The 22,858-nt window shown below is 38.4% G+C and overlaps 1 protein-coding gene and 1 pseudogene across 2 annotated transcripts; both read left to right on the top strand.

The window, feature by feature from the left end:
- The first annotated feature begins 1,012 nt into the window (after positions 1–1,012).
- Positions 1,013–20,716, top strand: UTP15 (UTP15, U3 small nucleolar ribonucleoprotein, homolog (S. cerevisiae)). Of its 2 annotated transcripts, none has more exons than XM_006874403.1 (12): positions 1,013–1,102; positions 3,057–3,149; positions 3,264–3,448; positions 4,691–4,869; positions 6,562–6,687; positions 8,613–8,748; positions 14,199–14,283; positions 15,381–15,530; positions 16,892–16,993; positions 17,181–17,314; positions 17,648–17,706; positions 20,502–20,716. In XM_006874403.1, the coding sequence occupies exons 1-12, from the start codon at positions 1,013–1,015 to the stop codon at positions 20,714–20,716; spliced, it is 1,554 nt and encodes a 517-aa protein (XP_006874465.1). The 2 variants fall into 2 exon arrangements, with proteins under 2 accessions (XP_006874465.1, XP_006874466.1); XM_006874404.1 differs by having other exon boundaries at positions 1,013–1,106; positions 3,100–3,149.
- LOC102826331 lies at positions 18,007–19,554 on the top strand (annotated as a pseudogene).
- Positions 20,717–22,858: the final 2,142 nt, after the last annotated feature.

Below are 22,858 nucleotides of genomic sequence, written 5' to 3'. Positions count from 1 at the left end.
ATTTGTCTTTTTCTTGTAGAGGTGTTGTAATTTCCTATATATTTTAGAAATGAGTCCCTTGTCTGATATGTCATTGCAAAATATTTTTTCCCATTCTGTGGGTTCTCTTTTTACTCTTCTGGTTAAGTCTTTTGATGCACGTAAGTTTTTAATTTTTAGTATGTACATTAACTTTTAACTCAGTTTTATTGGAAGCTTCTGCATTCTGCTCAGCTTTCCTTTCTCAGAAAGTCAGGTTGCTGGACTATATATCCTTATAGACGAAATTTCATCCTAAGCTTAATGTCAGGACATTTTGGTACTTGTTTCACCTAAAGGTTTTGGATCAAAAAAAGAGAAAGAAGAAATTCTGTGCTAGGATGCTCCTCTCTGTTTTGACTCCAGAAGATTGGTTCGTAGTGTTTGTAAGCTGGTTGAAGAGGTAGCACATTGGTGTGCAGCGTCTGTGTGCAGTGGAGCAGACTTTTATGACAGCCCTGCTTCCTTAGGATGGTCTCTTCATGGTTACAGTTAAATAGATATGTTATTTTAGGTACTGTCAAGTTGATTGCCACTCATAGTGACCCTGTGGACAACAGAATGGAACACTGGTCCTGTGCCATCCTCATAATTGTTGCTATATGCATGTTGCAGCCACTGTGTCCCTCCATCTTGTTGAGGTTCTTATTGGTCACTAATCTAAAAACTACCACACAGTTATTTTAAAAGAAATTAGAGTGAAAACTGTTAACTCTATGTACGTGGTTATCAGTAATATGTGTGTTGTTGTGTGCCATCAAGTTGTTTCTGACCCATAGCGACCCTTTACAGGGTTTTGGAGAATAAATCTGTACAGGATCAGAAAGTCTCATTTCCATGGAGTGACTGACGGGTTTGAACTGCAGACCCTGCCATTAATAGCCCAAAGTGTAATATGTATATTTTCTTTTTCAGAATTAAGGTAGAGTCTCTATAGTTTCTAACATCAATTCTAAACCATTGACCTTCGGACAGCAGTGCATTCTATGAAATCATGGCTGGTTATAAGCCTGTAGTTATTCAGACATATCCTGTACTTGGTGAGAAAATCACCCAAGACACCCTATACTGGAACAACTATAAGGTAAGTTTGGGTGGTTCTGGGGAGCAGGGGATTTGCAATTATGCCAGTTTCTCCAGCAAACATTTGTTGTTGTTAAGTACATTCAAATTGTTTCAGACTCTTAGTGACCCTGTATAGGGAGTGCTGGTGTAGCGCTGTAGGATAATGCACTGGAATAAAAGGTTGGTTTGAACCGCAAGGTCAATGGTTCAGATTCACCAGCTGCTTCTTGGAAACCCTTTACCTGGGTCCCTAAGAGTTGGAATCAACTCAGTGGCACTTAACAACATAGGGTTTATGAAGAGTAGCTAGTGGGTTTAAACCACTGACATTGCAATTAGCAATTGCTCTCATTTTTAGAAATCTATAGGCAATTTATGTTTTGGGTATAGAATTTGACATTTTTCCTTGGCTTTTGTATAAAAATCTACACTGTTTTAGTCAGTTTAACACAAAGTTTAGCACAAAGTAGATGGCAAATCAGTGCCAAATGAATTAAATTTGAATCTCATGTGAGAAGATTTTTTGTTTTGTTTTTTGTCTTAATCTAAGGAAAACGTGATATGAAATCAGTTCTTCTCCTCACTTAGGGAAATTGGTATTGACTTTTGGAGTGTAACATTTTTCATGATTAAAAAATTACATACATTTTGACCCTGCAGTCTCAGTTTGGTACTTGCCCAAAGAACATATTCCCCCAAATTTGCTAAGATGTATGCATGAAGATGTTAATTGAAGTATTATTTCTAATATCAGAAATTTTGAGAACTCAGTATTCATTAATATTGTTGTTGTTGTTATTGTTAAGTGCCGTGGAGTTGATTCCGACCCATAGCAAGCCTGTATAGGATTTCCAAGGAGCAGCTAGTGAGCTTGAACCACTGACCTTGCAGTTCAAACAACTTTGCAGTCTGACACATTAGCCCACAGCACCATACCAGGAATCCGTATTCATTAATATTAGGCCAATTAAGTTATGGGGTCTTCTTGTAATGGATGGTAAATCTATTTGCTCATATGAAAAATGAGCTAGTATGTGTGATTGAGTGAAAGAAACTAAGATGCAGAATGGCTTGCCTGGTATGATCTTTGTGTTGATTAAAAATTATATAGATAAATACACTGGTGTAAATGCAATTTCGTCTCCGCCCAGCAAAGAATCATAGAAACTGAACTGCTGAAGAGAAAAAGTGGGTATCATTTTCTGTTTCCATTAATGGCAATAAAGATAGTTCTGGTGTGTCACTATAGGGCTAGCACTGAACTGTTAACCACAAGTTTGGAGGTTCAGACTCACCAGCTGCTGCTCGAGAACCCTGCACAGGGTTACTGTGAGTTGGAACTGACTCGATGACACTTAATAATAAACAACAAAGGATAGGCTGTGTGATGGGATTATGGACCTTTTGCTCTTTATTTATACGTCTATACTAAATAACCAAGGAGCTCTGGTAGCGTAGTGGTTACGAATCGGGCTGCGAACCATAAGGTTAGCGCTTCGAAACTATCAGCCGCTCTGCAGGAGAAACATGAGGCTTTCTACTCCCGTAAAGATTTACACTCCTCGGAAACCCTGTACAGGGTCGCTATGGGTCGGAACCGACTCGACGGCACTTAACAACAACAACATACTAAATAACCAAACCAAAGCCATTGGCATCTAGTTGATTCTGACTCATAGGACAGAGCGGAACTGCTCTTTAGAGATTCCAAGATTACAAATCTTTATGGGAGCAGATAGCCTTATCTTTTAACCATGAATTGATTGGTGAGTTTGAATGAATGAATTCGCAGTTAGCAGCTCAGTGCTTACTTAACTCATTACATTACCAGACCAGAGCTCTTTGTTCTGTATTCAATATAGCCTGAAAAATGTTGCAAAGAACTAAAAGAATGATCTGTAAGATAATGTATAATACTTTAATTTGTCTTGCCATTGTATTTCTGTTAACACTGAGTTTTATTTTTAATTAAGACCCCTGTTCAGATAAAGGAGTTCGGGGCAGTATCAAAAGTAGACTTCTCCCCACAACCTCCTTATAATTACGCTGTCACCGCTTCCTCGAGGGTAAGGATAATATGAAATCTCCTTATTTTTCTTTTGAATAGTTTATATTTAATACTGATCTTGAGCTATCTGGTGGAATACTGTTTTGAAATACTTGTTTTTATCTTGTGATAGATTCATGTGTATGGCCGATACTCCCAGGAACCTATAAAGACCTTTTCCCGATTTAAGGACACGGCGTACTGTGCTACTTTTCGCCAGGATGGGAAATTGCTGGTGGCTGGCAGTGAAGATGGTGGAGTTCACCTGTTTGATATCAGTGGCAGGGCTCCTCTCAGACAGTTTGAAGGCCATACAAAGTAAGAGACAATTCGTTTTTGTGTGTTCCTTTGTTTTGTGTTAAAATCTATTCTCTATGTTTTGGATAAAACATAGTTCCATGAAAGTTATGGTCCTGTAGGTACTTCTAAGACCGGTTGCTTAATCTCTGTCCTCTGGTCCAGTTTCAAGGGCTCATCAATTCCCTAGAATTGCATGTAACATTTTAGAAAGTGTCACTTTATCTAGGGAGATATTCTATAGCTTTCAAATGTGATCCCGTTGAGGTTGTGAACTGATGTCAAAGCAACTGAACAACTGTTCTGAGAGTTAGGCCTGGACTATCTTTGTTGTTGGTGCTAAGTGCCATCGAGTCTGTTCTGACTCAGTGATCCTGTACAGGGGTTGCTGAGGCTGAAAATCTTTACAGTAGCAGAAAGTCTCATCTTTCTCCCACTTAGCATCTGGGGGGCTCGGACTGTACTGAGAATGCTGCAGAGCTACCATGCTCCCCTGGACTATCTTAGAGGTGTTCATTTGAAGTCAAGGTGGAAAGAGGTATGTATTCTTTTCTTCTTGGATTGTTGTGGTATTTTGCCCTTTAATGAACTGGATGACTAGGGCAATTTTATCTTAAAACTTTTTTTTACAAGATCACCATGTCTTTGCAGAAATTTGCTATTAGTTTAAAATCTCAGAAGTGTTTTTTGTAGTGCATTATCAGGGTGGTCTGACTGCATTAGTGAAATATTTAAATTATTGCACTCAGACTTGTCTCTTGTAAATGGTCTTCAAAAAGTTTATGGAAAAGTGGAATTAAAAGATAATGAAATTTTTCCATGAATTTTTTTGAAGCTTCCTTGCATTTGACTCTCTCGATTGAAATATTTTATTGAAGTTCAGTTTACATGATCCTACTTAGTCATTTGTCTTTAGAGTTTTTCTTAAAACTACCCAAAAAAATTAAAGTACCTTTGCTCTAGCATTCATTAAGCAACCAAGTGAAATTGTTAAATATTTTAAAAATATATAATTGTAAGGTTATTGTTTAATAATCCTATTAATGTCACTGTGCAGGGTATTTAGATTTTTAAAATTGATTTTGGGGTAAATACCTCTTTTAAAGGTTTTCTTTTTCTTACGTGATTTCCGCTTACAGTTATTCCTGGAAAACTGAGCTGCTTCTTTGTGTTATCTCGGGAAAGGAGTTATCTTTATGTTACAAAATGCCAAAAGTATATTTTTTTCCTTGCTTTTTAATCTACTGATCCTTTGTCTTTCAGAGCGGTTCACACAGTGGATTTTACAGCTGACAAATACCATGTGGTTTCTGGGGCTGATGATTATACTGTTAAGCTGTGGGATATTCCAAACTCCAGAGAAATCTTGACATTTAAAGAGCATTCTGATTACGTGAGGTGCGGATGTGCTAGCAAATTGAACCCGGATCTCTTCGTAACAGGCTAGTGAACTTTTTTTTCTTCCTGGCATAGGTACTCTAACTGTGTTATACTTTAATATTGCTTTGGGACTTTTGGGATTGAGGGGTATGACTTTTAAATAAAGGAATATGTTCCTGTTCATTTGCCCGATTGTTTTGCTTCCTTTTTCATTTGGTGGTGATTCCTATGGTCCTCCATATGTGTTTGGAAATATCAGACTGTCTTTATGTCAGCATTATAATGGGTTTGGTTTCAAAAGAGCCTCTAGCAGCTAAGAAATACAGACAATACAGTTCTGTCTTTGAGTGCTTGCGGAAGCGTTCTGAGATTGTTCAGCAGGGTGCAGTATTATGAGTACAGGAGTAGCTGAAGACCAGAACTAGTTAGATTCTGTGAAGTATAGTACAATGCTGCTTCAAAAACATTAGTGTAGCAGAGGGCTTGGAGATACTGTGTTTTCTTTCTTTTTTGTAACTTTTTATTGTGAGTTGAATGACAGTTTATAGAGAGAATCATCAGTTTTCCATTCAGCAAATCATACATCTCACTTATCTCAATGAATGCAATCCCCTCCCTGCAACAAAGTTATTCCGCTTCCTCCCTATGCTTCCTCTTTCTAGTCCACCCACCTTCCCATCCCTTCTCAACTTGGTCCTTTGATTTTGAGTGATTGACCATTCCATGGAGAGCATATCTTACTAGTGTTATCTAGTTGTAATCGTCTCCTTTCCATATGTACCTATCTCCTGCTTGGCTGAAAAATGGGTCACAAGGGTGAGTTCCTTTCTAGACCTCAAGGGTGATTGAGGACTATAGTCTTAGGTTCTACCAGTCTCTTTCTGACCAGTAAGCCTGGTGTTTTTTATTTTTTTATAATTTTGAGTTTTGTTCCACATTTTTTCCCACTCTTCTGGGACCTTCTAATGTGATCCTTTTCAGAGCAGTTCGTAGATGGTAGCTGGGCACCATCCAGTTCTGGTCTCAGTCATGGAGACGGATGTTCACATGTTCCATTAGTCCATTGGGCTAATTTTCCCCAATCATCTTCATTTCTTATCACTCTACTTTCTTCTGCACATGGAGAGACCGGTAGCAGCAGATGGCTGGCTGCTCATGAGCTTTTTAAAGATCACAGATGCTACTCACCTGAATAGAATGTAGAATGTTGTCTTTGTGGACCATGTGGACCATGGTGTCCTGTGAGACTATGCTCCTGAGCCCCTGTGCCCTGCAACTCATTCCCTTAAAGTGCTTGATACTGTCTTAAGAAGCTGTCATCGTTTTGCCCGCTGGATGTGCCACCACATTCATAGGTGTGTTGGCAGCAGATTCCTTCCATACCCGTTCACCTGTGTGTCTGCCCATATGTCTACCTGCAGAACACTGTTGCTTTGCTTCAAGGTTGTGTATGTAATATTTACTGCTGTATCCATTAGCCCTTGCATACCTCCCTGTGTCACTGTCTTTACCTGTCTTCATCATTCTTCTGCCAACCTACCTCTTGTATATTGCCCTCCTTGTCACCTGAGTTGACACGTGTCTACCCTATAGACAGAGACACTGTGTTTTCATGAAATATGTATCTCTTACAGTTTTCATCTAAGGTTTTTCTCCTTTTAACGTTTATGTCTGGCATACACACACACAGACATATATATATATATGTAGTTTTAAGTGGTGAAACTCACAGCATCTAAAAATTGTCATTTTAGGGTCATATGATCATACTGTGAAGATGTTTGACACACGAACAAATGAGAGTGTTATCTCTATTGAGCACGGGCAGCCAGTGGAGAGTGTCCTGCTTTTCCCCTCTGGAGGTCTTCTGGTATCAGCAGGTATTTTATTTGTTTTAAAAATGGCTTTCACTGAAATCATTGGTCTTGATACCAGTTCATTTGTCAATATACATTTGCATTGTATATCTAAGTTTTTCTTTAGATATTTGATAAAAGAGGGGTGGAGTGGTCATGAGTCAGTGAGTAATGTGAGCCCGGTACTATGCTATTATGTAGTGTTGTCTCTATTACCCCGTATAATTCTGCATAATTTTCTCCTGATTTTACAGCTAAGGAAATAAATAAAGGTTATAATTGCTCTCTGCAAAGCAAAGCTAGTAAAATGATAGACCTGAAATCCTAGAACTTAAAAATTTGCATTGTGCCTTATTGTTTGACCCTAGAAAACTAGATCTCACACCTCTGTTATTCCTGCTTAAGAGGTCTGTGGGCTTTTAAAGAAATAGGATTTTTCAGGCCTAGAAGCAAGCTTGTCTTTTATGTGATTCTTTAAGTGGAAATGATTTTAATCAGCATATAGCTGATATTGGTGGGAAAAATAATGTAGAGGCAAAGGGGTCGTCATACATGTTTTATAACATTAAAATTGAAGTATTCGTTTTATGTTGGCCTAGTCCATTTTCATGGTGTGGCTCTGTAGGACCAGCAAGGTCAACAGTTCAAACTCACTAGCCGCTCTTCAGCAACCCTTTACAGGGTCTCTATGAGTTGGAGCTGACTCAGTGGCACTTAACAACAACAATGCATTTTCATAACTATAGTAGAAGAAATAAATGGCTTTTTGTCAGTAAAGCAAAAATTAGTATACAGACATTTGAAAAATTTATAGATAGTGTGGTATGTTGTAGGATAAGCACTGGACTTTACTGAAAGGTTGGCAGTAAAGTTTAACTACTCCTTAGAAATTCTATCCTACACAGGGTTGCTAAGAGTCAGAATTGACTTTACGACACTTAACAACATGTGTACTTGATAGCATATGTGTATATATATATATGCATATACATATGTATATATATACATACATATACATATGTATGTCTGTATAGACGGTAGAGTCCTGGTGTGGAGCCTAGTGGGTTAATGTGCCAGACTGCAAAGAACTGCAGGGTCAGCGGTTCAAGCTCACCAGCTGCTCCTTGGAAGCGCTATACAGCACAGCTATGGGCTGACTTGATGGCACTTCGCAACAACAAACTTCACAACATATAGATGATGTTTTTTTAAAGCTTAATTTTAAGGTCCTGTTCTGTATCTTTGATAACCTTGTCAGATATACTCATTTGCAGGAAGAATGGAGATCTTAAGCTTACGTCCACTATACTGCTTGGAAAATGAGAGGTTGCACTAGAACTTTTTTTACCCACTAGGCTTTTGTTGAAAGAAATGATGCCGTGTTGAAAACTTTTTTTAAATAGTGGATTTAGTGATCCCTGCTGGTGTGGCGCTGGATTCTAATCACTGGACTGAATCACAAGGTTGGTGGTTCAAACCCACCAGCTGTTCCTCAGAAAACCCTGCACAGGGTCGCTATGAGTCAGAACCGACTTGATGGCACTTAAAAATCAACAAGAATCCTTTCACTTCTTAGATTAAAAATTTGAGAAGTTTTTCTAGTTTTCTTGGAATTCCCAAAATTGTTATGAAATAAAATCTATCTTATCCATTTCCATTAGTCTACAAAATTCCTTTTAAGGAATGCTTTTTTTTATAGCTTTCTTACCCTACATCTGGTTATATTTTTTATTTTGCTAGGCACTTGTGCACTTTCCAAATGTGAACTTATTTAACCATTTGAGCAGCCCTGTGAGTTGGATGCTGTTCCAATGGGTCAGACTTAGTAAGTGGTAGAGGCAGAATTTCAAACTGGTGGGCCGGCTCTGGAGTTCCTCGCTCATCTTCCACACTCAGGTCATTTGAATTGATAGGCAGAATATCAAGCTAACGATGGCTTCTCTTTACAGGAGGCCGCTATGTGAAAGTCTGGGACATGTTAAAAGGAGGACAATTGTTAGTGTCTCTGAAAAATCATCACAAAACTGTGACGTGTTTGTGTTTGAGCAGCTCCGGACAGCGGTTACTCTCTGGCTCACTGGACAGGTTAGTGTTTGAACTCTCTTTGTTCATCATTATTAGTGTACAAGTGTTTACTGTTTGAGGAAATGAGTTATCGCAGCAATGTTTGTGATGAACATTCTGTTAAATGTTTCCCATGGGGAAAAAAATATTGAATTGCAAAAAAGTTGAACTTTATTTGCTTTAGAACAATTTATATTATACCATAGTCTTTGGAGTCTTGGTGTGGCATAATAAGATAAGCACTTGACCTCAAGGTTGGCCTGAACTACAAGGTTGGTGGTTCAAACTCACAGTTACTCCTCAGAAACCCTATACAGGGTTGCTATGAGTTGGAACCGACCTAATGACCCCTAACAACAACAAAGATTCTTTGGAGTCCTGGTGTGGCGCTGCAGCATAATGCACTGAATCCGAGTTCAGTTTGAATCACAAGGTCAGCAATTCAAATTCACCAGCTACTCCTTGGAAACCCTATACAGGATCTCTGTGAGTGGGAACTGACTCGATGGCACTCCTTGGAAACCCTATACAGGATCTCTGTGAGTGGGAACTGACTCGATGGCACTTAGTAACAATAATCAAATAGCTTCTTTTAAAATCATTATTGTACATATATTTTGAAAATTACTAATGTTTACGTATATTTTATTTTTCAGCTTTTCTCTTGAAGTTTAAAAAATAATTTAAGTGACATTTCTATTTTAATAGGTATTTAATATTGCGTTAGTTAATGTTAGGTAGGTAAGGAGTCCTGGTGTGGTGGTGTGGGTTAATGTGCCAGACTGCAAATCTGTTTGAACTGCAAGGTCGGTGGTTCAAGCTCACCAGCTGCTCCTTGGAAACCCTATACAGGGTTGCTATGGGTCGGAATCAACTCAGTGGCATAAGACTCATATGTAATTTAAAATACTTTAGTAGACAGAGTGAAATATGTAAAAAGAACTGTCAAATTAATTTTAATATATCTTATCTAGCCAAGTGTATCTAAATATTATTTCAACGTGTAATCAATATGAAAATTATTAGCAAGATACTAAAAACAAGTCCACCACTTGTCTGTCAGTTTGTCATACTGTGGTGCCTTGCATGTTGCTGTGATTCTGAAAGCCATGTCCCAGTATTTTAAATACCAGCTGGGTCAGCCATGGTCAACAGGTTTCAGTGAGCTTCCAGACTAAGACAGATTAGGAAGGAGAGATGAACTATTTCCGAATATTTAGTCACTGAAAACCTTACCAATAGCAGTGGAATATTGACTGTTGAAATATGATGAAGAACACCAGAATATTATCCAATAAAGTGCAGGAAGATAAGCCCCTCAGGTTGGAAGGCACTCAAAATACGACTAGGGAAGAGCTGCCTCCTCAAAGTAGAGTTGCCCTTGATGGTGCAAATGCAGTAAAGCCTTAAAGACCGTCATTTGTTGATGGGGCACAACTCAAAATGAGAGCCAGCTGTAGACATCCATTAATAATCAGAACATGGAATGTATGAAGTATGAATCTAGGAAAATTGGAAGTTGTCAAAAATGAAACAAAACACATAGACATCAATACCCTAGGCATTATTGAGCTTAAATGGACTGATACTGGCCATTATGAATCTGACAATCACATGGTTTACTATGCCAGAAATGACAAATTGAAGAGGAATGGCATCACATTAATTGTCAAAAAGAACATATCAAGATCTGTCTTGAAGTACAGTGCTGTCTGTGATAGAATAAAATCCCATACGCCTACAAGGAAGACCAGTAGTAGTTAAGTGCCATCGAGTTGGTTCCAACCAATAACAACCCTGAATATAATTTCTGAGGAAGGGCTAGTGGGTTTGAACTGCCACCTTGTGGTTCATATGAACTTTATCCTGCATTGATACCACTATTATTAAAATTTAACACCAACCCCTAAAGCCAGTGATGATGAAGTTGAAGAATTCCTGGTGTGATGCTGTGGGTTAATGGGCTGGACAGCACAGTCGGCGGTTCAAGCTCACCAGTCACTCCTTGGAAACTGTATACAGGATCACTATGGGCTGGAACTGACTTGATGGCACTTAACAACCAACTTTTCAGTCTGAAAATCATCAAACATGCGATCAAGATGTACTGATAATTACTGGTGATTGGAATGAATGCAGAGGTTAGAAACAAGGAAGGGTCAGTAGTTGGAAAATATGGCCTTGATGATTAAAAACATGCTGGAGATTACATGATAGAATTTTGCAAGACGAATGACTTGTTCATTGCAAATACCTTTTTTAAACAACATAAAAGATGACTGTACATATGGACCTTACCAGACGGAATACACAGAAATAAAATTGACTACATCTGTGGAAAGAGATGATGGAAAAGCTCCATTTCATCAGCCAAAAACAAGGCCAGGAGGAGACTGTGAAACAGACCATCAATGACTCATATGCAAGTTCAGGCTGAAGCTAAAGAAAACTAAAACAAGTCCATGAGAGCCAATATATGACCTTGAATATATCTCACCTGCATTTAGAGATCATCTGAAGAACAGATTTGATGCATTAGGCACTAAAGACCAAAGACAAGAAGAGTTGTGGGATGGCATCCAGAGGAAGAAAGGAAAAGATTATTAAGAATACAAGAAAGAAGGAAAAGACCAATATGTATGTCAGAAGAGACTCTGAAACTTGCTTTCCAGTATAGAGATGTTAAACCAAGTAGAAAAAATGAGGAGGTAAAAGAGTTGAACAGAAAATTTCAAAGCATAGCTTGAGAGGACAAAGTCATATATTATAATGAAATGGTCAAAGACCTGGAGTTAGAAAATCAAAAGGGAAGAACCCACTCAGCATTTTTCAAGTTGAAATAATAAATTCAAGCCTCGACTTATAACATTGAAGGATTCTCTGGCAAAATATTGAATGATACAGAAAGCAACAGAAGAAGACGTAAGGAATACACAAAGTCACCGTACCAAAAAGAAATGATTGATGTTCATTCATTTCATGAAGTAGCATTTGATTAAGAGCCCAGTGATACTGAAGGAAGAAGTTTAAGTTGCACTGAAGGCATTGGCAAAGAACAAGGTTCCAGGAATTGATGAAATACAAATTGAAATCATTTAACAAACTGATGCAGCACTGGAGGCATTCACTCATCTATGCCAAACAATTTAGAAGACAGCTAACTGGCCAACTGACTGGAAGAGGTCCATATTTGTGACCATTCCAAACACAGGTGACCCAATAAAATGTGGAAATCATTAGACAAAATTATTTATACCACATGCAAGTAAAATTTTGTTCAAGATAAATCAAAAGCAACTGCAACAGTACATTATCAGAGATTCAAGTTGGATTCAGATGAGGATGTGGAATGAGGGATATATCATGGCTGCCATCAAATGAGTATAGGCTGAAAGAGAATATCAGAAAGATGTTTACCTGTGTTTTATTAATTATGGAAAGGCTTTCAGCTGTGTAGATCTTGATAAGCTGTGGATAACAATTGGAAGAAGGGTGTCCTAGGACACCTAATTCTGCCAGTGAGGTATTTGCACATAGACCGAAAGAACATAGATCAAACAGAACAAGGAGACATTATATTGTTTAAAAACAGGAAATGTGCGTGCCAAGTTTTATTCTTTTACCATACTTACTGAATTTTTATGGTGAGCAAATAATCCAAGAAACTGGATTATATGAAGAAGAAATGTCATCGAGATTGGAGGAGGACTCATTAACAACTTGTGTTGTGCAGATAATACAGTCTTGCTTGCTGAAAGGGAAGAGGACTTAAAATACTGATGAAGATCAAAGACCACAGCCTTTAGTATGTGTTGCACCTCAACATAAAGACAATAAAAATCCTCACCACTGGACTGATTAATAACATCATGATAAATGGAAAAAAGATTGAAGTTGTCAAAGGTAAGTGCTTGGATATACTATGTACACTCAACAGAAGCAGCAGTCAAGAAATCTAATGATTTGCATGAGACAAAACTACTGCACAAGACCTCTTCAAAGTGTTCAAGATCAAAGATGGCAGTTTGAGGATTAAGGTGCACCTGACCCAAACCATAGTATTTTTAATATCCTCATAGGCATGTGAAAGTTGGATAGTAAATCTCCAACTGTAGGCTAGAAGAATTGATGCATTTGAGTTATGGTATTAAAATAGTTAAAGTACCATGAACTACTACTAAAAGAACAAACCAGTCTGTGTTGGAAGAAATACAAGCCAGAATGCTCCTTGGAATCCACAATGGCCAGACTTTGTCTCTCATACCTCGGATATATTATCAGGAGGGACCAGTCTCTGGAGAAGAACATCATGCTTGGTAAAGTGGAGTGTCAGAGAAGAGGAAGGCCCCCAGTGAGATGTATTGGCGCAGTGGCAGCAGCAGTGGGCTCAGGTGTAGCAATGATTATGAGGTTGGTGCAGCACTGGGCAGTGTTTTGTTCTTTTGTACACAAGGTCAGTATGAATTGGCACTGACCGAATGGCATCTAACAACAATAACAAGAAACAGGTAAGCATCTAGTGACACTTACCGTATCATATATTGTGATACAATAATATCTTATAGTGATTAAGTGAAATGTAGTCCTAACAAAGTTGTGTTGAAACAAACAATAATTTCTATTGCTTCAGTTTTTTAAATTAAACTGATTAAACTAAAAACCCTAGTTCCTCATTTCATGAGTTCAAGGGCTCAGTAGCTACAGGTAGCTAGTGGTTACAGTATGGCATAGCACAGTTGTAGAATTTCCTTATATTCATCTGTTGCTGGTCATCTTATTTCATACTACCTTTTTTCACTATTATGAAAATTCTTGGTTTTCAGCATATATATTAAAATATTTGCATATTTTAAAAGCTAGAAAGTATTTTTAGTACAAAGGAAATCATTGTGCAAACATATGGTAAATCCTCTGAAATGGTATTACTGAAAGTTTAGGATTTGTTTTCTAGATAAGTCCCTAAAAAGCTACGTGTAAATTGTCTCTGTTTGCAGTGGTTGTTCACCTGCAGTGGTTTTTGCCCTGCAGGGGATGGTTGGCAATGTCTAGAGATGTTTGTGGTTGTCACAGCTTTGGGGTGGCTGCTGTTAGCACCTAGTCAGTAGAGGCCAAGGATGCTGCTAACCATCCTATGATGCATTACCCATGACAGTAAAGAATATCCCAGTCTGAAATGTCAGTAGTGCCAATGTTAGAAGGCCTAGCCCTTTGCCTTCCATTGGGCTTTCCTTTATACTTTTCCTTTATTTGTGAGTTTTGTCTGCAGATGACATTGATTTGTGCTCCATCTTCTGTTTGTTTTACAAGTGGTGGTCTGAAAGTTCATTTTTAAAGAATTCAGTTTGTAACTAACAATTATTCTTAACTGTTACATATGTTTTAATATTTATGTTGACTTTTCAACAATTAGAAAATTTGTATTTTGTACTAATTTCCAAGATGATTTGTAACAAAGCTTTTGTTTTTTCTAGGAAGGTGAAAGTATATAGCACAGCTTCTTACAAAGTAGTCCACAGTTTTGATTATGCTGCTTCAATTTTGAGTCTTGCACTTGCAGTAAGTATGCTTAGCTCTCTTCCCTAAGCTTGCCTGTTCAGTAAAACCGAAATGGAATTTTAGGGTTTATTTTTTGTATTTTAATAAGTATTGTGGTGCTTTAGGATAAGCACTGGACCACAAGGTTTGAACTGCAGGGTCGGCTGTTGAAACTTACCAGCCGCTCCCTGGAAGCTTTATGTTGCTGTTGTGAAGTGCTGTCGAGTCGATTCAGACCCATAGTGACCCTGTATAGGGTTTCCAAGGAGCAGCTGGTGAGCCTGAAGCACTGACCTTGCAGTTCAAATGGCTTTGCAGTCTGATGCATTAGCCCATTGGAACTGACTTGATGACATTTAGCAATAACAAGTTTCTTTTTGTCACATTGAATGTTTGCACTAGCACAGTTGCTACAATATGTGACTCATCCTACTAACTTAACATGAGCTGAGATTTAGGTGCTACTCGCTGACTAGCTTCCAGCTAATTACAGTGCTAACACTAAATAGTATGCAAATTGGTATATCTCTCATCAACACATTTCATCAAGGGCATTAGAATACTTTAGAAAGGCATGGTGGCTCTATAAGTAAAATACTAATAATAAAGAACAGGGACAACAGAATGAAATACCTCTATTTTTGGTTGACTGCTTTTTCTGGGATAAACCTCCATTCAGGTTTCATGAGGAGCCAGATTTGGGAAAAAGGAAATTTGAATACTTTATGTAGAAATCTGTATTGGGAAAAGAAAAACTGATTTCCCAATATTTTCTTAGCAAGGAAAGTCTTGCCAATCTGTAACCCTTTTGTAATACTAAGGTGCAGAAAAATACTATTTTGAAACTCTCCCAAGATATCATTAACTGTGTATTGTTATACAAACTCTGTGATATTTTACATCAATTATAATGAGTTCTGTCCACATAATGATATCCTAGCTGCAAAAAATAGTATTCTATCTTTTTGTCTTGGATCACTGTTATGCAGGGTATGTGTTTCTTGTTGGAACATTTGGTGAGAATATGGATAAGCAGCAGAGGTTATGAATGTTATTTTGGGGGAAAAGTTCTTTAATGAATTAGGAATAGACTAACTTATTTTTCTGATTGCTGTTAGCATGAAGATGAGATGATAGTTGTAGGAATGACCAATGGAATACTGAGTGTTAAGCATCGGAAGTCAGAAGCAAAGAAGGATACATCTTCCAGGAGACGAAGACCTGCATATCGAACCTTTATTAAAGGAAAAAGTTTCTTGAAGCAACGGGTATTTGTGTATTTCTCATATTAAAAAAATATATATATTTTTTAAGTATTAAGTATAGTTTTTATTACAAAGTGATTTTTAAAAAAAAAATAGTCACAACTGTTTAGGCCTCTTATTCAAGGTTGCACTTCTAATAATTAGAGATACAGACTCTGAACTCATATAGTCCAGACACAAAACTTATACTCTTTATACATAGATTCCGTCTGCTATTTCCTCCTTTATGTTTTTGCTGAATATGGGCATCTTGGGTAAACTGGCACATTCCTAAGGATTCATTTAGGGGGTAACTACTGTATCCTATCAAAATATGAAGTTATCCAGTCTGTAATAACATAGATGATTGACAACTTTGCCCATCTCAAGTCAGTGACAGAGGAAATGAGGTAGTAGAGTTGGCAGAGGTGTTATCCCAAATCTGGTCTTATGTTAGGAAGAATTAGTCATTTTTGTTTGTGAATAAGAAAAGTGATGAATTAGGATTCGTTCTTAAGTAAGTTGTGGGGAAGAAAAAGACACAGGGCAACTTGTATATTCCATGGCTGAGGGAAGGACATTAAAAAGGAAAAGGAGGGAGGCAGTAGGAGATGGTTACACTGGTGACAGTGCACTGTGACGCAGGCGCTGGACCCTGGGCACAGGGAAAGGGAACTACGCAGGGTGCTAAGGGGACAAGAGTCATTTATTTTTAAAGGTGAAATTTGTTACAGTAGTCAACTTCGCCTTGTGATATTATTGAAAAGTGTAGATCAGATGACATTTAACTTGATTTATGTACATATAATCTATGTATATGTTGATTTTGCTTTTCTCTATCTCAAACAAGTAATGGATAACAAGATCTCCTTTATTTACTACCCTGCATCATAATATGATGTGATAGTGCTTTACTATAGTCCCAACAATGTCTTTTAATACACAGTTAACCCTTAAAAGTAGTAGAGCCAGAATGATCCCATTTGTATTAGGGAAGATTGGGATGTATCCAGAGTTTCATTGTTGGTTAAAAAAAAAAAAAAAATTGTTGGGATTAGATTGCATTAGTTTGAGTTCTGCTTTTACTAAGGCATTTTAATTGAAGAGAATTAAGATGAGGAATTTTGGCCCAGAATTGAGTTAGTGTGTGTGAGAGTGTGTGTGTGTTATAGTTAAAATCATAGGCAAGTGAGAACATGTGCTTGTTCCTTTGTATTTTCATTTCATGTCATGTATATTATGGGCATGAGAACATTATTTAGGATATAGTTCAGGGTTTTCCTGTGTTTTGTTTGTTTTAATGTACCACTATGAAGGTTACTATTATATGGAAATTTCTGCAAATCTTAATTTTTCCTTCTCTATAAATTTACTTTTCAATCTAGGATGACATTAGCATCAATAGGCCATCCAAAAAACATCTGGAATTGTATGACAAGGATCTGAAAAATTTCCAGATCTCTAAGGCGCTCGACAGAGTCCTTGAGGTGGGTGAGGAGCATGTTTTTCAGACTTGCTTTAATGTCATATACATTACCGTGACTTGGAACTGTGAAGACAAAATCCTCTTAAGCTTGATAATTGTTACTAATTAACAGTTGCCAAACCTTTTTTTTTTTTTTCTTGTGCTGTCTTGCTTGCTCATGTTTATTTTTTTATTCTTAAATTTTATAGCCAGAAATTACAATAAAGACACCTGAAGTTACGGTTTCTATCATAAAGGAGCTAAATCGAAGAGGAGTCCTGGCAAATGCTCTTGCAGGTCGGGATGAAAAGGAACTCAGTCGCATTCTTAATTTTTTGATAAGGTATACCTTATGCTTCATGAAAAACTTTATTAGCAAATGAGAAACTTTTTTTTTAAGTTTGATATTTGTAGAGCGCTGGAAGAATAGATTGTTGCTGTTGTTAAATGCTATTGAGACATTTCTGACTCATAGCAACCCTATATAGTGTTTCTGAGGCGTGACTGGTGGGTTTGAACTGCCAACCTAATAGTTCAAACTGACCTCGTGGTCCGGTGCTTATTCTACAGCACCATACCAGGACTCCGGAATCGTAGAATAGATGTAAGTAAATCTATTTTAGCAATTTCAAAAACATTTGCAAGTTTCAAAAAAATCAAAATTTTTTCTTTGTAGGAATCTATCTCAGCCAAGATTTGCTCCTGTTTTGATAAATGTTGCTGAAATAATTATTGGTAAGTAGTTAAACCTTGAGACTATAAATATTAAAATACTTGTAGAAATAGCATTGTAGAATAGTGTCATCAATGAAAACTATAAACATGGTGTTTAAAATATAAAATGGATACAGTGGTAGCACTTTTAATAATTGGTGGGACTAGCGATCTTAAAATTGTATAAACGTTTATAATGACCAGGATAATTTTTTTATGAGAAAATAGAAACAAGTCAAATGTCTACTCTGCACTCTCTGTAATGTTTTGAAATATTCATTCAAATGGACTGTTAGGGTTTTCACGGCTGTGGAGACTAGCATGGCCTCCTCTCGACCCTTCTCTGCGGCGACCAAAATCTCTCAGGCACCTGATGACTTAGGTGCTCCCCTTGTGAAGGAATCCCACATCTACTATGGAAGTTTGGAAGAGAAGGAGAGGGAGCGTCTGGAATCTTGGGGAAAGAAGTACTTAAAGCAAGAATTGAAGCAGGAAGTATTGATATAACCTCTGGAGTAATGTTTGAAATTGAAGAGCCCATCATTGAGCGACAGACATAAATACTGGTTGAGGTTGAGAGAAGGAAGCTAGCTTGGCAGATCATTGTGCCACAGGTGACTCTGAGGTCAAGGCTTGCCTTAGAGCCCTGCGGGGGAAACCATCACACTTTTTGGAGAGGACCCTGCTGAAAGCAAACAATGATTTAAAAATATCCTTTCAGTGGTTGGTACGGATGCCTTAAAAAAGATGAAGAAAGATGATGAAAAATCTAAGGAGTCCAAAAAGGAGTATCAGCAAACCTGGTACCATGAAGGACCAAACAGCCTAAAGGTTGCTTGACTATGGATTGCTACTTATTCACTGCCCAGGGCAATGAAACTCTTGGAAGAGGTTCATCTCCATAAAGAGATACCTGAGACAACTAGGACATCTCAGCTGCAAGAACTGCACAAATCTCTCCGGTCTTTGAATAATTTCTGTAGGCAGATTGGGGATAACCAGCCTATCTTCTATTGTCAGTTTAGCCCCCATTCTAAAATGCTGGCCACAGCTTGTTGGAGTGGGCTTTGCAAGCTCTGGTCTATTTCTGATTGCAATCTCCTTCACACTCTTCAAGGCCATACACAAATGTAGGAACAATTGTATTTCCCACATCCACAGACTCCTTGGATCAAAACGATGTCAACCTGACCTTGTGCTGCTGATGGTTCTGTGAAGCTTTGGAACCGTGACAGTGATGAACCAGTGGCAAATATAGAAGGCCATACAGTGCACGTGGCTTGAATAATGTGGCACCCCGCAGGATGTTTTCTGGGTCCTGCCTGCTAGGACTGTTCATAGAGCTTGTGGGATTTGGAGGCTCAAGAGGAGATGCTGCATCACGAGAGCCACAGCATGGGTGTGCATGACATTGCCTTCTATCAAGACAGCTCTCTGGCTGGCACTGGAGGACTGGATACATTTGGTTGGGTTTGGGACCTGCACACTGGGTGCTGTATCATGTTCCTAGACGGCCACCTGAAGGAAATCTATGGAATACACTTCTACCCCAATGACTAGCACATTGCCACTGGTAGTGGTGACAACACCTGCAAAAGGTGGGACCTTCAACAGCGGTGCTGCGTCTACACTATCCCTGCCCATCAGAACTTAGTGACCGGAGTAAAGTTTGAGCCTATTCATGGGAACTTGTTGCTCACTGGAGCCTACGATAGCAGAGCCAAGGTTTGGACCCACCCAGGCTGGTGACTGGCTGGCCATGAAGGCAAAGTGATGGGCCTCGATCTTTCTTCCGATGGGCACTTCAAAGCCACTTGCTCATATGACAGGACCTTCAGGCTTTGGATGGCTGAATCAGCAGAGCCATGAACAAAGGATTCTAACCTCTTCAGAGTCATCTTCCAAAGAACAGCATCGATGTGTTCTGTTCTATCATGGGTTCTTGTTTGACCACTCACCATGTGTAGACATTCATTACAATTGGATTTCAATGTCAACCCCAACTCCAGGCAGGTGGTCCAGAATGTGGGTGGTTGAAAATGTAATTTTCATCTTCAGGTCCTGCCATAAATTGTGTAGACATTGTTTATTAATCTTTTGTTTGAATGCTCTGTTAGCTCTTCACAGCATTCAGGATGGTGACCGATTCCCTCCATTTTCACTTGTTGAAATATGTCCTTCCATCTCATGGTACATGCTTTAGGACTGCATGCCACCCAGATAGTGAAGTGGCTTGCCTACATTCTGGAAGCTCTCAAGTAAAGAAGCACATCTCCCCCACGCACTTGTGAAACATCGCCTGGATAGAGCTGAGAGCCTCTCCTCTCCCTGAGGTTGGGAGGTGATGCGGCAGGCCACACGCTGATGGTGCTGCAGAAAGAAACTATTGCCTCTTCTGGTTCATGTGGGAGGCTAACTGCATCCAGAAGCTCAGAACTGAACATTTGCCTTGTCAGGAAATGTCTTTCATTTTACATTGATGTTTGACATCCTTCATGTCACCACAAAGCAAAGCCATTATGTCAGGATTCAAAGAAATTACTAGAAACCATAAAGTTTATGTGCAACTTTCTTTCTGTTCAAACTTAAAGGATGATACCTTTCATGCCAAGGTAACTGAAAAAAATTCTTTTTGTGGATATTCCTTAACATAAACTTACTTCCTTTATAACACATTTACTACAGAGTAAAATTCTATTTAAAAAAAAAAAAAAGACTATTAGGCTTTCATATAAATTGTAAATTGATTGTCCTAAATACTGTTTACTTACTATATAGAAAGATGTTTCCAGTTATATATTTTTTTCTCTTTCTAGATATATATCTGCCTGTGATTGGTCAGTCACCTGTAGTGGATAAAAAGTTTTTGTTACTGCAGGGACTTGTAGAAAAAGAGATTGATTACCAAAGAGAACTGCTAGAAACCCTGGGGATGATGGAAATGCTTTTTGCTACCACACCAACAAAGGAAAGCACTTTTACATTGGAATATAAATCTGATGGAGTTCTAGAAAACAAGATAGAATCATAGGACCTGCTGAATACCACAAGAACTGGTTTGGAATAGACTTGACTCTGTTAACTATTGGAAAGAGAGTTTTTTTGATACACACACAAAAAGAATCCTATTTACAGAAGCATTTTTATGGAAGAGACTGAAATAATTATGATTGGAAAAATTAGTACCTGCTTAAAGACATGTGATGTTCCATGTAGTTTGTGTTATTTTATGATACCTTCGTCAAAAAGAGGTCAGTTGTTTTGGTCATTGTTTTGTTCAACTTGGATGAGTTGATGTTAATGTAAGTACAGTAAGGTTTGTACCAAAATTTGGGTAAGCATTCAGATTAGAATTCAAATATGAAACCTTTTTGGAGAGGGCTTCAGCTAGGAATTTTGTCAATGGTGTAAGGCGTTGTATGATTTTACTCCGTCCTAGAAAACAAATGACAAGCAAAACAAACTGCAGCAAGACAAAAATCCCTTTATTGATACTCATTAGTGCCCTTGGGGTTCCACACCCCTGCTGAGCTCATCCCTTCTCCTCTCTCTTTGGTGTCAGCACATATCTGGGTCATGGGCTCTGTTGGAGCTGGTAGACTGTATCATTTTCCAACTGTGGCAAATCAGTGGCCAGCTCTAGTGTGCTTTTCGTCCCAGTTGGTTTTTCATTTCTTGAACCTTGACTTTCTCTTTGTGTCATAGACTTATTGGACCACTTTTTTTGTTCTGCCCCTAAATATACAGCATTTCTGTCAGGTTTTCAGCTGACTTCAGGCAAGGGGGATGGTAACATTTCTCTTAATAAAACAATGAAACCTGAGAAAAACTGGCAGTCCATGGAATGGCTGTGTTTTTCCGAGTCTCACACATTCTCCACCTTTGACAGGGTGCCTGCAGTCTTACCACTTTTATGTCACACTCTATTCTGATAGGTTTCCAGCTCACACAAGATCTGACTTTTGCAGGTTTTATTGTAATTACCCTTTCAGACATTTGCTTGGAGTTTGTCTTGTACCTGTCTTCTACCTTTTAAAAACCATTTTCTCTGAAATGCTGTGAGATATTTTCCTTCTTATTCCTCAGCACCATTCTCTGAAAACACCATCCTTTGAAAACCGGGTGAAGTTTTACATATTTCAATGGAAATCACGTTTTTTTATAAAGAGATTTGTATTTTCTTTTTGGTCTTCTGAGATGTATCAATTCCTGATGGATTTTCACTGCTCCTGACATGTATTTCCCAATTGCCACCTCCCAAGTCTTCTCTCACAAGAAGTAATTCATTGTAAGGAGGTGTGTCTCAAGCAAAAACCTTTTTACAGGAAGGGTTTGTCATGGAATCTTCTCTCCTGATTTAAATTCTGTGAATTTAGATTTTTAAAATATATATTACTTAGGAAAGAAACAAGTGGGGAACATATGTTCTAGTAACAGCGTATGCTCTAGTTGGCCTTTCATGAATTGATAAAGTGTAAGAAGGAGGGATGCTGAGAGTCATTCATGGCACTTGTGAAAAAATCAGACATTGGCTGTCCTGAATATGGGACTAGTCAGGGTAAGAAGCTGTGTCTTCAGATTAATTTATTCAGAGAAGATATCTATTTAAAAGCTTTTTCAACAATTCAGTGTCATAGGTATGCTGGTAATTTGCAGACTAGTAAAACCTGAAAGTTGAAATTCTACATAACAGCTGTTGTTGTCAAGTGCCGTTGAGTCAATTCCGGCCCATAGTGACCCTGTATATGGTTTCCGAGGAGCAGCTGGTGAGCTTGAACCGCTGACCTTACAGTTCAAATGGCCTTGCAGTCTGACGTATTAACCCACAGCACCACACCAGGACTCCCATACAGCTGTAGCTGCCCACATTTGAGTACCATGTGGCCAGGGTTTCCCAGTATGTTACTTGATTTCTCACCAGAACCATCCTAGGTTGGGTATTACTGTTCTCATTCAACACTGCATTAGCTAACGTTATTCACCTAGACCTCCCAAACATGAGCTCCTTGTCGTCCCAGCACTCCCTGCCTGGGACCTAAATGGATTCATCCCCTTTCATGACATCTCACAAAGTGCTGTGGTTCTCAGATGAACTATGTAATGATTATACAAAAGGCTAGAAACTATTCTGATAGTCACCAGCACTTCAGTGTTGCCTTTGGGAATGGTGTTT

The sequence above is a fragment of the Chrysochloris asiatica genome, unplaced genomic scaffold (assembly GCF_000296735.1).
Source record: "Chrysochloris asiatica unplaced genomic scaffold, ChrAsi1.0 scaffold00275, whole genome shotgun sequence".
Lineage (NCBI taxonomy): Eukaryota > Metazoa > Chordata > Mammalia > Afrosoricida > Chrysochloridae > Chrysochloris > Chrysochloris asiatica.
The sequence above is the reverse complement of the archived record's forward strand: the minus strand, read 5'-3'. Positions and strand labels throughout refer to the sequence as shown.